The 18,396-nt window shown below is 41.3% G+C and overlaps 1 protein-coding gene across 4 annotated transcripts in view; it reads left to right on the top strand.

Moving 5' to 3' along the window:
- Positions 1 to 4,302: 4,302 nt before the first annotated feature.
- stk35 (serine/threonine kinase 35) overlaps positions 4,303 to 18,396 on the top strand; it is a 34,939-nt gene continuing 20,845 nt past the window's right edge. For all 4 annotated transcript variants that reach the window (XM_053424419.1, XM_053424418.1, XM_053424420.1 and 1 more), the window contains exons 1-2: positions 4,303 to 5,163; positions 7,580 to 8,412. In XM_053424419.1, the coding sequence (XP_053280394.1) occupies positions 4,617 to 5,163; positions 7,580 to 8,328 (1,296 nt within the window). In that variant the 5' untranslated portion in view covers positions 4,303 to 4,616 and the 3' untranslated portion in view covers positions 8,329 to 8,412. The remainder of the gene's footprint in view (positions 5,164 to 7,579; positions 8,413 to 18,396) is intronic.

Below are 18,396 nucleotides of genomic sequence, written 5' to 3'. Positions count from 1 at the left end.
TTGATGCTCCAGGATTGGCCAGGCTGAAGAGAGGAACCTACTTGAGCCACTGACTGACTGCAGTCTTCCTCTTTCCACCAATTCTCCCACAACCAACTTGGACCAGTGTCGGATGAATTATTGTTTTGTTTGCGTATGGATGAAAATAGAAAACTGTGTGTGTTAGCCCTGTAGGAGGGAGAAGCCATTTTCTTTTACCCTTTTCTCCTGTGTTTCCTGGTTTAGTAGTTAGGTAAGCTTTTGTCTTTTTGTTAACATTTTTGGTTTGCAGCAGGAAGGTAGGGAAATAGTAATAATCTCATGGATTTCTATGTATCTCATAACAGGAGGTCAGCCACATAAAGTCTGTAGGAACTGCGGAGTGTCTCACTTGGAGATTTGCGTTCACACATGCAGAAGATATGGAGGAATTGCAGAGTCCAGTCTGAGATATTTGTTTTATCTTTGTTGTTGTTTTTTCATTTTTGCATTGCGACTGTTGGGAGAGAAGTGAGGAATCCTGCAGAGGATCTGCTGTGTTCTCGCATCAGCGTAGACTTTATCCAGACTTTTTACAAGTGTGCCAGATGGGGGAGTCCCCAAAACTCCAGAGTTCAGTGCATATCTGAAAGCAGCTTCTCAAGAGCATGAATGTGCAGTAGCTTTGTTGGCAGTCTGCCCTTTGAATATACTGGATTACTAACCAGTTGAAGTCAACAACTGTCTTGTTGTGCCACGAAACCTCAGGGGAACTCAACAGAACCATGTTTGTTGAGTGGTGTTTGTCGTATTCCAATTAACTTTATATGTGTAATACCTAATGCAAAAATAATAATAATAAAAAAATAGTGATATAAATGTAAATGACAGGGGACTTCTTTATGTCTCATAGATGGACCTTGAATAGTATCTGAGTCTTTCTTCTTTGATTTCATCATCTGTGTCTTTGAAATGGATTAACGGGCGGCTGTGGCTGAGGGGGTTGAGTGGTCGTCCTCCAACCTGAAGGTCGACGGTTCGATCCCCAGTCTGACCCATCTGCATGCCGAAGTGTCCTTGGGCAAGAGGCTGAACCCTGAATCGCCCCACATAGAATAACAAAGTGCTGGGATAGATGCTGTATGAATGTGTGTGTGAAAGGGTGAATGTAAAACTGTACTGTAAAGTGCTTTGAGTGGTCATCATCAGACTAGAAAAGCGCTATATAAATACAAATCCATTTAGCATTTAAGTGCAGTGATGTGTCCTCAGATTCCAGCTGATTGTAGTGCAGGGGGCTAAGCCTCAGTAAATTTTGATTTGAGCCACAAATAAAGCTTTGCTGGCCACTGAGCTGTGATAATAGATGGTCTACTACACTCTAGGTTCAGCCAGTCTGGTATGCAGGGTAATGAATGTTACAATGGGATGGCATAATACAAAAGCAGGACTTGTTTTTATCTGACAGTGCTGGGTTTAAGCTCTGTTAGGTCTGTCAGAACGGCAAATCACCCTCATGGGTTTTTATTTATGTATGTCAACTGTGCAGAAAACCAGCAATTTAGCATAGTAACCATTACTACCAGGGGTGTCATGCAAACAAAAATTATTTGGGGTTAGAATAAGAGAAGGTAACATGAAATCTTCATCGGTGTCTTCTATAGGTATGGCACACCTTCTTAGTCTGCTGTTTGTTAGCGAATTTCTTTTACATTTTTGTGCTTGTTGCTTGCTAGAAGCGCATTCAACCTCCCAACTCACTTGTGGGGAATTCTGCGGAGGATCCCCTGCTGTGTTCTCACATCGGCTCCTCCGGAGTATCAGGCAACACACTATATTGTAGAACTGTTTGAAGGGGACTCACTAATGAAGGGAATAATTCTGGAGTAGCTGAAGAGCATCAACAACAACGATATCCAACCTCCCCTTCCTTTCTAAAATCCTTGAAAAGGTTGTAGCCAATCAGCTGTGTGAGTTTCTCCAGGAAAATAATGTATATGAAGACTTTCAGTCTTGGTTCAGAGCCAATCACAGCACAGAGACAGCCTTGGCAAAGGTCACTAATGACCTTCTGACAGCTTGAGATCTGTCCTCGTTCTGTTAGATCTTAGTGCAGCATTCAACACTATTGACCAAAACATTCTATTACAGAGACTAGAACAGTTAATTAGCATTAAAGGAACCGCCCTGTCATCTATGCGCACCAAAGTTAACCACGCCGTTCCACAGGCCTCTGTGCTCGGCCCAATTTTATTCTCATTATATATGCTTCAACTAGGAAACATTATCAGGACACACGCAGTCAATTTCCACTGCTATGCGGATAACACCCACTTATACTTGTCAATAAAAACAGAAGAGTGTAATCAATTAATTAAACTCCATGCCTGTCTCAAGGACATAAAAACCTGGATCACCGGCAATTTTCTCTTATTAATCCCAGATACAACAGAGGTTCTAATACTTGGGCCTAAACACCTTAGAGATACATTATCTAATGATATAGCTGTGCTAGATGACATTGCCCTTCCTTCAAATGAAACAGTCAGGAACTTGGGAGTGATCTTTGATCCGGATTTGTCCTTTAATTCTCACTTAAAACAAATCGCTAGGACTGCCTTCTTCCACTTGATATCTAAAAAATCTGACATGTCCTTTCTCAAAAAGATGCATAAAAACTAGCCCACGCCTTTGTTACATCCAGACTGGACTATTGTAATTCATTATTATCAGGCTCCAGCAGTAAGTCGTTAAAGACTCTGCAGCTTGTCCAAAATGCTGCAGCACGTTCCCTGACAAGAACCTGGAAAACAGACCACTTTTCTCCTGTATTAGCTTCGCTACACTGGCTTCTGGTTATATCTAGAATAGAATTTTAAACCTTCAAGGCCCTTAATAATTTGGCACTATTATACCTCAAAGAGCTGATAGTACCACCTCAACCCACTAGAGCACTGCGCTCCCAGAACTCAGGCTTACTTATCGTCCCTAAAGTCTCTAAAAGTAGAGTAGGAGCCAGAGCTTTCAGCTATCAAGCTCCTCTCCTGTGGAATCATCTCCCACTTTCAGTTTGGAAGGCTTAAAACCTTCCTATACTATAAAGCTCATAATGAGAGCCGGTCCAGGCTTGTCTTAGACCTGCTCTGAGTTATGCTGCTGTAGGACTAGAATGTCGGGGGACACATGACACACGGAGCTTCCATTCCCAGCTTCTCCTTCCTCTTCTCCATCGTTATCACATCAAAGAAATTCATATCTTATCAATCCATGTACTGACTTGACTTCTTCCCCGGAGTCCCTCTGCCTTATCGTCCGCGGATCCAGGGCCGCGGCTGTGGTCACATCGTGGATTATGATGGTGGATCACGTATCAAAGATCGGGATTGTATTGGTGGAACCTGTACCGTGCTGGCTGATCGTGATAATAATGGCGGATCCTGTATCATGTAGGTATCTGATAGTGGTGGTGGACCATGATTGATGTGGCAGCTGATGGTGGATCCTAATGGTGGCAGTGGACAATAACTGTGGACTGTAGTGGCCTCCGATCTTGGTGGTGGATCATGGTCTAGCTGGCTGCTGACCATAGACTAGGATTGCAGCAGGGCTGCTTGTATTTCTCCTAAAATACTCGACCATTGCTGACCATAATCCATCGATATCGATTCATTGCCCTTCCATTTTACTACAAAGTGTTTATTCTTATCAATACTGCAAATACCCTTATCTTGCTTCTGTTCTACATTACACGTGGCATCTTTTGCACTTCTGTCAGTCCTGGGAGAGGGATCCCTCACATGTGGCTCTCTCTGAGGTTTCTACGTTCTTTTTACCCTGTTAAAAGTTTTTTTTGGGCTAGTTTTTCCTCCACTGTTGTTGAGGGTTTAGGGCAGAGGATGTCGGTCTTTGTTAAAGCCCTGTAATATGGGCTATACAATAAACTTTGATTGATTGATTAATCAACACAGGACAAAATAACAGAACCTTACAACGTATTAAAGATGAACCTTCAGTCAACCTGTTTAACAGAATATGTAAATATGAGTGTGTATAAATGAGGACTCATGTGGTTTCTGGACAGTCAGTGTGAGGCTGTGGACATGCATGTGGACAAGTGCTGAGACCCCTCTCCTGAGGACCCGGATGTGTCTGCATCTAGCGGACACATCAGAACGTTTAAAATGCTAAAGACAATGAATAATAATAACAAAAATAATCATGGATCCTCCTCACGGTTGGTTTAGTGTTTCAAAACGAAAACAAATGTCGCGTGCTCACTGCTCACTATATCCCCCACCTCTTCTGCAGGAGCTCCTTCTCTCTCTCTCTCTCTCCACCTATCAGCGTGTATGAGCTTCAGCGGAGGCCGCGCCCTCTGTTCTGTTCCCGGTCCTCTGGAACATTTTGTTTATGAAGCTCAGCTCCTTGTTCCAGCTGCTCCTCTTCATCACGAATCTTCCTCTCACTCACAGCAGCTGGAACTGTGTGTTTATGAAGATCAGCGGCTCTTCCTCTTTAGGTTCTTGTTCACGGCTGAAACACACCAGACTGTCGGCAGGCTGGCGCTGAACCTCTGGGAACATCGAGCAGGCAGGCGTAAGGACGTCCAACTATTAGTTTAGATTTAAAGTAATGAAAGTTAAACACGTCCTCCCTTCATGCTTACTTTCGACAAAACGGAAGCTATGGATATTTGCGACGGGAAGAAGAGGAGAAAGGTAAGCGGCGTTGTGCGGGGCTGCAGGCGGAGTGTGGCCGCCAATATGAAGAGGGAGGCCGGCATGGTCCTTCGCTCCCTCACGGTGGAGAACAACAACCACACGGAGCCAATGGTGGACGAAGAGGAAGACGACTGCTTCTCAATCGGCTTCCTGCGGAGTGAGCGACCGCAGCCCGGCACGGTGGTGTCTCCCCGATACAATCTCCTGCGGGAGGTCGGCCGGGGCAGCTACGGGGTGGTTTATGAGGCTGTATCCCGGAAAACAGGGGCCCGGGTGGCGGTGAAGAGGCTCCACTGCGACGCCCCAGAAAACGTGGAGCTGGCTTTGGCCGAGTTCTGGGCCCTGACCAGCCTGGAGAACCGGCACCAGAATGTGGTCCAGCTGGACGAGTGCGTCCTGCAGAAGAACGGCCTGGCCCAAAAGATGAGCCACGGAAACAAGAGGTCCAGACAGTACCTGCGCCTGGTGGAGACGTCCCTCAAAGGTAAAGATGCTGCCATGTTTACTACTCACTTATTATTAGCACCAGAAGTCCTCGTAAGGAAAGAATACATTCCAGTCAGTAACAGGGAGCCAAGAGGTGAAGTGAGTCCTCACTCTATAAGCACACATTCATGCTAGTCTTATTAAGTTGTTAACAAGGGGATAATTATCTGAAGCTCTCAATCCAAACTTTAGGATCACCTCTGTTAAAAGGTGCACTAGTCTCGTGTTTTAACATAAGTTTGGTAAGCTAGGTATTTTATTAGAAAGATAATTAACAAAATGCCTGTGTTTTTTAACTCGTGTAAACTTGTACAAGTGTCTATTTTGGCTGCAAGCTTCATCAACATCGTTGCCCTGGGCTACCAATTAAATCAATTGAAAATAAAACGTTCATGTCCTGCTGTGAAAAGCCAAATAAGGCTCAGTTTGTTAAAGAATTACAAAAAATTGTTCAGGCATTTGTCTCCTATCTGTCAGCGACTCCTCTATAGATTCCATATAGCAGGCGCATAGAGTACACTGTGTAGCCCACAGCTCATAAGAGAACACAGTGTACTACTTGGCATGATGTTAACCCATTGCATGTACTGGGATTTCAGACACTAAACAATGATGTCAAAATTAAATGTGGTATATTGTGGTACACTGCAGCTTTATCATCTGACAGATACATTTATATTGTATGTCTATATTATTGCTGCAGTTTGACCTACTTTCCATTTCCATTGTTATTGCTGAGTAGGAAATTTATCCAAACTATTCAATTTATCTTTTATCTGAATAAAATGTTGCATTGAAATACAAACAGCCTGATCTGATTACAAATAATCTTGTTCACAACTGAAAAGGGGTATAGTGTTAGCCTCTTTTCTTATAATAGCCAGGCTGTTATGTAAGGGCCACCATTCAGGCTTTTGAAATAAAATATTCATCTTGAGCTGACATCTTTTCATCAAGTCCTAATATTTTTGGGATTTGAATACATGGCTTAAATGACTTGTATACCCACTTGGGTTTTATCTCAGTCCACTTAACCTAGTTTTTAAAGTGTAAAGCCAAGTAGTCAGCAGCTACGGCACAACAGTCCACAGTGATCATTAGGGGAGGTTGTGTGGGGGAGCAGTGGTGTTTGGATGTTGTGTAATCCTGTTTCACTGCTTCTTCACACTTTTGAGAGCTGGAGGAAGAGAGTCAAGTGCGAAAGTTTTTAGTCCAAGACTTTGGGATGATGTTTTATTGGATAAACCTGATTAGGTAGTGGACTACAGAAGTTGTATGTAAAAAATAGTGCTCTCAAACGATTAAAATATTTAATCACGATTAATCGCATTGATGTCATAGTTAACTAAAAAATGAATCGCAATTAATCGCAAATTTTTATCTATTCTATATCTCCCTTCATTAATTTTTTTCCCATATTTTTTCCCCCCATTTTAATGCTCTTATCAACTTGGAAACGTGGATTGGCTTGCTTTATGCAAATGCTTTATTTTATTGAAAAACAACATTGCGAAACAGGGCTGTACAAAATAAAATTATAAAGTGCACATTTCAGGTAAACAAGCGTATAGTGCAGTTAAACCGCGGCTTAATATTTTCTTTTTTTCAAGTTGGCTGAGAACATAGCAGTCAGGCCTCTTATTTCAGAAACAATGAGCTGTAAGGGCTATTTGAGTCCTCCCCATATTTGTGGAAAATGTACGAAATAAGAAGTACCCTATTTTGAAATAAATAAAAACGTATAGCTGCAGCCTAATAGCTTAAAAATATATATTTTTCTATTTGAGACAGATATATCAGAAGGTTCTTATTACGATGCAATATATTGACTGATAAATAACATGTATCTTCATAGACTTGTATGAAGTTATTTTAAAACATTTGATCTGTTTTGTTTGTGACACCCATGATAATCTTACACTCTAGAAAGTGTACTGCTGAAGAAATATCTTGGTCACAATTATTTTAATGACAAATAAATGGGGAAATGTGTTTCTATTAAACAAAACAAAGATCAATCCATGCTTCGACCAAAACTATGCAGATCTTTAGTCCAGGAACTCAAAGGTTCCTTCAGACCGTCGTTTGTCTTGTTTTTTTCGGTGCAGCCTAAAATCCAGGGGTGATTAGGCAAATTAGCCTGCTGATGTATTGCAGGGTAAAAAGATTACCCCGCAATCCTAGTGAGACCTTTGTCTAAATACAGGAACCATTGGCCCTGCAGTTGAACCAGAAGGACCATGTTAAATACCAAAGAAATGGTAGTATAAAGTGGCGCTATAGTCATGTGGGACTTAACTTGTGTATTATTGATTGGTGTGGTGTTTAAGTATAGAATGAGTGTTATTTCACAGTTTGAATGCTGTTATCTCACTGATCACATTATCTGTCCCTTTCCAATCTGCTTGCTGCAGGGGAACGCATCCTGGGTTACCCAGAGGAGCCATGCTATCTCTGGTTCGTCATGGAGTTTTGCGAGGGAGGAGACCTCAACCAGTACATCTTGTCCCGTCGGCCCGACCCCCACACCAACAGGAGCTTTATGCGGCAGTTGACGAGTGCAGTAGCTTTCTTACACAAGAACAATATTGTCCATCGTGATTTGAAACCAGATAACATTCTCATCTCTCAGAAATCTGGTTCCCCTGTTCTCAAAGTTGCAGACTTTGGCCTCAGTAAAGTATGTGCTGGCCTAAACTCTAAGAACAGTGAAGAACATCCTTCATCAGCCACAGCAGCAAGTGGCCGAGGCAGTAACCAGAATAACATCATCAACATTAACAAGTTCTGGTTGTCGTCAGCTTGTGGCTCAGACTTCTACATGGCCCCAGAGGTGTGGGAGGGCCACTACACAGCCAAGGCTGATATCTTCGCCCTGGGCATCATCATCTGGGCAATGGTTGAGCGGATCACTTTCATTGATGCAGAGTCCAAGCGTGAACTGTTAGGCACCTACATACGGCAGGGCACAGAGATTGTACCTGTTGGGGAGGCCCTGTTGGAGAATCCCAAGATGGTTCTCCATATCCCTCAGAGGGCCAGGAGCATCATGTCTGAAGGTGTGAAAAAACTCCTTCAGGACATGCTCGCAGTCAACCCTCAGGACAGACCAGATGCCTTCCAGCTGGAGGTGCGGATGGACCAAGTCACATGTGCTACATGAATGCCCCCACCTTTCCGAACCTCTCTTTTTTTTTTTTTTTTTTTTTTTTACACCAGTCAACGAGGAAACCTCTCTCCTTCCCAGGTAGGCTCAACCGCCTTCATAAATTATGAGTTATATAACTACAGAGCTTTGAGTGGTTGGTAAGACTAGAAAAATGCTTAACAGTCCGTTTACCATTATTGAGTCATAAGAGCCGCAAGTGTTGATCCTATGACACATGTTGGCTTCTTACATGACTGTCAAAGGATTAACAAGAGTGAAAGTATCTACTGCAGATCACTGATGTCAAGACACAAACCTGAGCCACTGTTAACAAGATTATTGGTGTTTACTGACTGATGCGGACAAGAGGTTCAGTAATCTTCCTTGAACGATTGAACAAATACACCAGTGCAGTTAAAGCTGAACTGAGGTAACAAGAGGTGTGCTGATGGCCTGTTAGTAGGTGGAGAGTTTGGGGTTAGAGATTGGTACGCCCTGGGCCTCAGGGCAAACAGCCTGGCTTTGACTAAATACACACAGTCAGGGTGTGTGCATGAGAGAGTGAGGCAGAAGGCAATGAGTTATTGGCAGAGATGCACTAACTGAACGTTTTCGTTTGGTATTAACCTGTGTACATGTCCTGTCCACAGGACTCATGCATCATCTGATATTCAAACCTGGCAGTGGATCAAATCCCACCAGACATCACCTTATTCTGACTTCTATTTTAATCGAATTACTTACTGTGCATCACTACCTGTGTCTCCTTACTCAGTTATTTGCATGTTTCCTCGATGTACCAGTTACCTGAAGCCTCTTTATTTCTACCACTGTGGATTGTGGGAGATGAATTTTTGCGGTAGGGAACTGGGATGCCTGCAACACATCTGTGTTAGCATGATATTTATTTCCATAATTTAATTTAGCTGAAACCTCAGACTCAGTCCACTTTCCAAAACACCAACGATGAAGCAGTGTTGTTTATTTTTATGTCTATATAAAAATATGAGTGGTTAAAAGTTGATTTAGGTAAATGTGTAAATATTTTCTTTGTCTTATAATAATGAGGCTAAAACCGGAATACTCAGCACACACATACTTTCTGCTTATGAACATAATCACTTTACATAATCAAAGTATTGTGTTACACATGAACTTTATTAATCTCATTACAATTGGATTATTGGTGTGTATTTAAACATGCAAGCCTCAAAGCACAACTATGGGAAATTGATGGATGGATGCAAACTAAGAGTTCTGTACATTTTTATAATACAGATCTTCCAATATTATTTTCTCTCCCTAAGACCGATTCCTAAAACCTTGATTTTGCATATTGGCTGATACTAGTGCATTTTAGAAAATAACTTGTATAACGTGTTCTAACAGCTTTATGTTGCTAACCATGTCTGCAATTGCTGACTGTTATCATTGTTGTATGGTCTGGCTGAGGTTAAACCCATTGAGAAAAACAAATGCAATCAAATAATAAAGAACATAGAACATATTTTATTATCGAGTTTGCCTGTCATAAAGGAAAACCCCCCACAAACAAGAGTAAATCTGGGAAAACACAACAAATACTTCCTTTTTAAATAGCTGCCAAAGTCTTCCCATAGTTATTAAAATAGAAGAGTTTTAAACTAGGGATGGGCATAATTAATCGACGATCGATTAATTGATCATTAAGAATTTCCTCGATGAAATAATTTTTTCATCGAGGAATTCGCTAATTACACATTTGACCACGGGGGGCAGTGTTTGAATAAAACGCCACAGTCCTACTCAGTTACCTGCGACTGGCTGCGAGTTACCGTGTAGTTCCATTTTCAAAGTAAACATGAAGATATCACGGTGAAGTGTTGCATGGGACCATTTTGAGTTAAAAAATGACTTGGTTCACTGCCAACACTGCGAAGCTATCCCAGAGACTGGGGGAGACGAGGAGCCTGCGTTGTCTGACACGGACGAGGGGAGCGCAAACACCGGAGCCGCGGCCAGGCTAGCCAAGTTAGCACGGAGCTACCTGTGTATCACGGCGACGTCAGTCCCCTCAGAGCGGGTTTTTCGGCGGCTGGACTGACGGTCACCAGGCTGCGTTCGCGTCTGACCCCAGAGCATGTTAACATGCTCATCTTTCTCAACACAAACCCGTAGGCTGGTGCTGAAGTTGTATGTGAGTTACTGGTTATTTTTATGAAGCTTTCTCGACTCAGTACCTTGTTTGATAGTTTTGAGTTACATTTGGCAAAACCTGTCGGACCTAAGTATTATATATTTGTAGTTGTTGTTTAACATTATGTTTTTTTATTTTATTATTATTTTATTTTGGAAAAAAAAAAAACGAGGGTCAGTTGTGTTTAGTAGCACTGGCTTCTAGCTGTCGGCTCCGCTGCTTAAGATTACGGCAGCGCATATTTTGTTCATCTTGTAATAAAGGTCTCAATGAGGAAACACGCTTTTTTTCCCCACTGCATTTTAATGTAGCTTATAAATAGTGAATTTTTTAACTTGAAAATATTAATGATTAATCGAAAATTTGTCATTAACTCTCCCGACGATCGACGAAGACAATTTAATCGAACGCCCATCCCTATTTTAAACGGTACAATAAAAGGACAAAACAGTACAACAGCATCTACAAAACTAAAAACAATTGGGAATACATAACAATTGATATTACTTGTCTTGTAACTGGTGACACTAGTGACCCCTTGAAACTGAGGTCCTATATATGGTACAGCTGCTGTCTTGAAGCTGTGAAGAAGAAGTGATATAAGGATAGTGAAAATGGTAATTGTATCTGGGTGAAACTAATATTCCTTAAAGATGTGGTACATAGATTCTCATACTCACCAATGCCCGACCTGGCATTTTTTGTATTCGAACACCTCTAATTATTCCATTAAAAAGTAGTGCATGGAGATATCAAAATATACTATATTTTTGATATTTCCTTTCATTCTACATTTATAAATAACAGAATAGTTTTTGATTATATTCATTCAGAAAGTCAGCTAACAGGAAAAAATTATTAAAACCTTTACTTTATCCCGACAACCTCACAGATTTTACAACTTTTGTATGACTATTAGAGAAATGCCATCTTCCACCCCTCCCCCAAAACAAACATGCACACTCAGTAGGAAGTAACTACTGCAGTGTAGGAAAAGTGGTAATTGTCTGAGTTTGCTATTTAGAGCAGAAACTCCTTGTATCACATCAATCAGCTGCTGAGTCGATGCTCAGTGACCTGAACTGTCCGTCTGTTTGTTTGAACCTGAACCCTGCATTCACAAAGACTAATCCCAGCATTTGTTTGACAATTAGCCATCCAATCCTGTACCCACACTCTGTTTGTAAACTCATCACACACACACACACACACACACTTTGTGACGTAACACCTCTCGGTGGATGGTGGCTCAGAAGATGCCATTGCGTGTTAGTCCATCGCAGCAGTTTGGCCTTGTTCTCAGTTGGCATGATAGGATGGTGAGTTATGCAACAGGCCCAGATCCCTGCTCTGGTTCAATGAGAAAAGCTTTCATCTAAAAGAGAGAGAGAGGGATTAGTGCTGCAAACGGGCGGGGGGGGCTGACAACGTCAGCATGACGATACTCAAATCAATGATGAGATTTAGCACCAATAGATAAACTTCCCATCAAACTATCCGTAGATAATAATAATAATAATATTAATAATTATTATTATTATTTATACCTGTCATCCTGTGAGGGTCTGGGGGGACTGACACTGAGGTCATCAGTCCATCATAATAAGTCAAACCACCATCGACACTTAGATTGACAAATACTGGCAAATGAGAGTTTCCAAGTCTCCTGCATGTGTTTGGACTGTTGGAGGAAATGGGGGTACCCGCAGAAAGCCACACAGATATGAGGAGAACATGACAATCCACACAGAAAGAACTCATGAACCCATGACCTTCTTATGGCACCATGCCCACTAGGGCTGTGTATTGCCTACAACCTCACGATACGATACAGAGGCCACGATACGATACTATCACGATACACGTTGCTTTTGAATAATGACCATGTCCTGCACAGAATTGACTACAACAGTTGTTCTTTATTATTCCATATAACAGCAAAGGCAAAGTCTTAGGGATCGCACCACTCAAAATACTTAAAATTCGGGCCATTAAAAGATCTTAAAAGTAAAATAAAAATAATTATCATTCTAATCCCAATAAAAAAAAAAGGCAATGCCATGGATCCGTCGCTCACGCATCTCCTCCCAAGATCCCCGGATACGGTGTTTTTAATTTCCCTCGTAAGTGCAGAGTCTGTTGCTTGAACATGAGCGCAGTTGCACATCTGGGCATGCAGCGTGGCTATAATGTTCTTCGGACATTACGAGTGCTGCGGCTTCAGGGCTTTAGCCTCATCTTCAGCACAGGCCAGGTCCGCTTCAGTTAAGGTCCACAGCTCCTTGGCATTCTTCCACACCTCAGTGGAGAATAAGTAAGAAACAGTGGGCATCTCTAGCGCACGTTGAGCGGCCAAATTCAGACTGTGAGCAAAGCATTTCAAGTGCAATAACTTCGCCAGTTTTTCCGGTGTTTCTTCCTTGCTTGTTTTGAGTTGAGACGTGTGCTGTTTTTGCCTATGCTGCCCCCTTTGGCATTATTGTGCACTGCACCATAGGTAAAGTTTCGTTTTCAAGACGGCCGTCAAAGCATTTGATGCCGTATCGATACAGTAGCATCTGCATCGATGCGTGCATCGGCATGACGACGTCACGATATATCGCCATATCGATTTTTTGAGCACAGCCCTAATGCCCACTCACCCCGCCCCTGATATGCTGATCCCCACCCACATGAACACACCCTTACAAACACACACACCACTACAGCTAAATGTATTACACTGTATTGATTATGCTAATGATGTTTACTTACTCCAGCATCCCAGTGTTTCTCATGTTGATTTTAAGTTAGTTTGACAAAGTCAGATATTTTGTTTAATCTTCATTCATTTGTTTTATTTCGAACATGTACATAAAAAAGCAAATTTATTCAAATGAGTGAAAACAAGTGTTGTTTAAACACATTACCTTTTAAATCTTCACATTTGAAAAGGAGTCAGAAGTACACATTTATTTAATCTCACCCCTTCTCAATGATTTACATTAGATTTCATTTCATTTAGCTGATATATGCGCCATATATTGTATATAATGTACAAAATATATGCGATAATGAATACAATATAATAATAAAAATATGGCTATATTTATATAAACTCGTAGACCTATATACCCAAAATAAAAACGGAATATCAAGCGACCAAATATTGAAACATTACCCCTGCAAGTTATTGTAAAATCCCCTCTTCATCCTTGTACCTCGTGAACAAAATATCTTTGTACTTAATTCTAAACTGGGTTATGTTTGGACTTTGTTATAACTCTGCATTCTAACTGTTCCATACCTTACTCCACAGATTGATATGCAAAAACTGGTTGTTCTGGCAAACTGGACAAAATCCAAACAGTTTTCCACTTTAAAATCAATGAAATAAAACACAGTACAATAAAGAAAAGCAACAAAAACTCCAATTGAAGAAGCTGCAACTACAGAGTTTGATGGCATCATTTCTTAAAAAGGGACTTAAACTGTTCATCATAAGATACCAATTGCTTCAGCTCTAAAAGTCACTGTTCTTACATTTCTATCCTGCTGTTTGCTGTTACTTAACAGCTGACATGGACCAGTATCTCAATAATATTGACTGATTTAGCATTGATTTGTTGGAATTTCCTGATTTCATCAATGTTTTCTTACAGTGATGGTGTTGGCTAAATTCCAACCTAATCATTTGTCAGTTCTTTGTTGACCCCACTGCTCTGTGCTCCCCCTACACAGCTGTCAAGTGTTTGTGTTGAAGATATTATCCACAACTACATTTGCGGGAACATTTTCCCATGAACTTAGAAAAAAGCTATCAAATGAGAGAAGCCCCGTAGTTGTGGTAATTTGAAAGAAAAATAATATATGAGATTGTGAATAATAAATGACATCAGACATTTTGTCAACATCTTAACACTACCACAAGTATCTCTGTTTGGAGCACACCCCATCATCCCTCCCTCCTCTTTGCCTCCCTCTCCTGAGCTGGACAATGAGAGTCCTGCTCCTAGTTTAGGGCTTATGGAGGCTTGTGCCGGGAACATTTTGTCCTCTCGCAGCCTGCCAGCCAGCCGTGTGCTGTGTCAGTTTAAACCAGGACAGAGCACTGTAAGCTCTAGGCCTCCCCACGTGTACACCCTGCATTTTAGGAGTCCTTGTTGATTCCATTGACAGCCTGATCAGGCTTTTTACAAGTTGAGGCATTTTCAGGGTGTTGTCCTTGTGCTGCACCTATGAATACCTCCTGCACCATCCAGCTGGTTTGATGTTTTTCTCTTTGCATGTCTTCAATCCTTATCTCTGTATTCCAAAGCAGTGTACATTTCAAACAAAGGCAGTACGGTCAGAGAGAATGCCGATCCCGCTCCTCTTAAGGAAATTAGGTTGTCTGGACAGCAGTTTTAAGCCAGGGAAAGGTATGTTCCCTGTTAGCTCAGTCAATGGGGGGTACTATAGAAGGCCGGAAAAATGCCAAAGAAAGGCTACCTTTTATGAGATTTGGGAGTGGGTGTGATGAGCACATTGGTTTTCTTATGCATCCTGGTTTAAACGCCTGGTTTCAGTGGCTGTAAAGCTTGTTAAAATGTCCTCAGGGCCCTCAGGGTTCAGAGCAACAACTGCAAACGAGTGCTTACACAAATGATTCTGGTGAAGCACCTCTTTGGGTTCTTGTTTGTATTATTATACAAAGGCTGAGGATTAGAGCGTAGGATATTAAAAGTAAAAGCAAGTTCAGTAGTTTAACTACTTTAATAATTTTTTTACAAAACCTTCCTATAAAAAAATTATTTAGAATACATCTTCCAGCGTCATATACAGTCTTGGAAACCCTGTGATCCCACGGGGTTCAGGAATAACATTGATCCACATTTTTTCCAGTCCACTGTCCCCATTCATGGTGGCTGTGGTGGATCTAATGGTTTGTAAGCTCTTTACACTGTGTTAATCTCCTCATAGTCAGCGGAGCGTCTATCACACCCTCACAGCTCACTGCAGGTACTGAATGTGATAATACTTTGGCTGGGTTCTTTTTGGTGCTTGTTTGTTTTCACTGCTGACGGTTCACATTGTTTAATGGCTCTAACAAAGCTGTCCTGGCTCATTTTGGCCTGTAAATAATAGATGAAAAGAGGAGTGGTCAGCATCTGTTGCAGAAGGCAAAGATTTGGATTTGCTGTGTCACTGCCGTTGTCAACTGCACGCTCTGTCCTCTAACAAAATGAGTGTGAGAAGTTCAAGATTGGAGGTTTACCTGAGAGCTGCAGATAGTCAAACAAACCTTTGACCAATGTCAGCTGTTTTCTAACTCTACACAAACTTTTAGGAAGTTTGTGAGAAGCTTTTTCTGGACCAGTCTTGCCTCACAATTGGCAAATGTTTCTAATCTTTAGGCTTGATTGAGATAAAAAAAATGTCCCCTGAAATGTCACATTTTTGAAATTGTCAATGTGTCCAACCTTCTCGAAATGCTTTGTCAGGCTGGCATCAAGGGAAAAGCACACACCTAAACTTACATGATGAATAGAGTTCGTGAGTGCCAGCCATAAGGAATGTGTTGCTTTGCATGCTGCACACCCACAATAAGACTATGAGCTTGTAAAAAGCCGGTTTTCCCTCTTGTAATCATGGAGAGCTGCCTAAGCGTCCCAGGATCAAGAAACCAGCGCCCACCACTTCCCTAAAGTCTTTGCTGTTTTTAATAAGTGTCTGCTTTGGGTTAATCAATAATAAATAGTCGGCAGGATGGCTAAGGAGGCAGCAAATCCAAGTTTGTTCGATATTTGCTCGGTTTTGGCCTCTACTTTGTTTCCTTGTGTTTTGTTTATTTATGTAGCAGTAATACCTCCAACAGAGCAGTGCACAGAAAAATGATATGCTGACTTCACCATGGGTCTGACCAGAGGGGGTTTCAAATGTTTACATGATGCACCATGACAGTTTTACCAGGGGTCAGCATTCTGTAGCATTTAGACCGCAGAACAAAAAGTGAATGACCGGTCTTTGTTAAAAAAGAATATTCATATGAATCGACAAGAAGAATAGGCACATTCCTGCTTGTTACCTTTCCTTAAAGACCCTGAAAACTTGAAAACAGAGATTGAATTCACATTTAGTTTCTGCAACCTGGTTACCATGTTCAAAGACATCAGGTTTGGGCTGCACATGGATGTCTGTGGACATGAGCAAACATTTAAAATTACTTGTTATGCTGATTAATTGAGTCTAGTGTCTCTGTGTCTCAACAGATACCTTATACTTTTACTTGTAGTTTTACTGTTTCTATACACTCTCAACCACAGGTCCATTAGTAGCTATTGAGAGAGTGCCCATATGAGTATTTTATTTTCACCTTCTTTATACCGTCTTCCCTTTGAAAGAAAGAGTCCTTTGTTGCTCTCAACTCAAAGTTGTGTAACAAATTTGTGGTTGGTTGTATACTCAGGTATGATAGGCATGTTTGTAAAATGGCTGCCTCAGGTCAGTTCAGAGTGTTCACACACAGGGACACCATTTTCTCAGAGAAGATGTTCAAAGCTGCTGCTGTAAAACCAAGAGATGACAAACAAAAGTCTGAATGCTGAAGAATTACTGTCTGGCTGCAGTTCAAGCAGGCATCTCCGTACTGTTGACTCAATGATTGTTAATAAATGATAGGAACACAGGGTTCATGTCAGAAATGAATGGAATTCCTTTTGCTTGTCCAAAGCTAAGAGATGAACAAAGGTCGTTCAATGAGCCACCAGTAGCCTCTGTCAACCCCTCATCCAGAAAACAGGTCCATAGTGCCAGGCTTTTAACTGGACGGTGCACTGCCAGACAGCCCTGCTGTGGCAATAAGCGACACACGAACCCTTATTGACCATGTTGTGAAGCGTAGTCTTTATTTATGTATGTATGAGTAGAATTTGAAGGGCTCATCTTCAGCAGTGACAAGTGCACTGTCAATCAGCATATCAAAACAAGGAATATCCTTGCAGTGTATTTACGAAGATCTCCAACATGCGTGCATCCCCTTAAGCTGACCCATTTGTGTTCATACCATGTGCTGTGTGGTTATGCAACACATGAAAAGAGGAACAAACTGCTGCTTGCCGGAGCTGTGGCATGTCAGAGGCTGGGCTATTATTAGAGCAAAGCACTGAACTAAACCAAATCTGCAGTAAAACTCTCGGGTGTCAAGTGCTGTTGACATTTTTTTGCAGGTAATTCTAGAAATACTGCATAGTATGTGCCGTTGACTTAAAATTCGTTGTTTTGATTGGGAATCCTAACTGTGGGGACATTTTAGGGTTGGTAGTTCCTTCTACGTGCCTGAGCAAAATCAAATAGTATTTCATTAATCATGGTTTGATTTTATAAGAGATTCATCTGATTAGCAGAATTATGTAGAAGTACAGAAATATACACAGATCAGGCACAACATTAAAACTAGTTACCTTGGGTGGGTTATCAAGATACTAGAATTTCAAACTCGATACCAATACCCTGGAAAATACTCGAGACTATACCATTTCCGATACCACAGGGCGAAAAAAAAAAATAAATAAATAAGAGGCATACATTTTTTTTCTATAAAGATTAGAACAGTACAGACAATAACATCAACATCACTGTGTATGTCCAGTTGCTGGTTGACTTTTCTAAGCTGCAATCGAGGACTTAAAGACAGATATAACAGGCAGGAATGATAACGTTTGCTCTCTAGCTCCCACATTTACGTTATTCGTTTTTATTATTAGCCATAGCCGCTAGCTTATTGATAACTTAACAGACGGCAAATGTGGCTATTGGCTAATTGCTAATAGTTGACAGTTAATGCTAAAGTGTGCCGCCAACCAGGTTTACATTTATAATAACTGTCTAATACTTTATGTTTAATTGTTGAAACGGAGCTTTACTGAAATGCATCATAAAGACCAGGG

The sequence above is a fragment of the Pleuronectes platessa genome, chromosome 6, assembly GCF_947347685.1.
Source record: "Pleuronectes platessa chromosome 6, fPlePla1.1, whole genome shotgun sequence".
NCBI lineage: Eukaryota > Metazoa > Chordata > Actinopteri > Pleuronectiformes > Pleuronectidae > Pleuronectes > Pleuronectes platessa.
The sequence above is the reverse complement of the archived record's forward strand: the minus strand, read 5'-3'. Positions and strand labels throughout refer to the sequence as shown.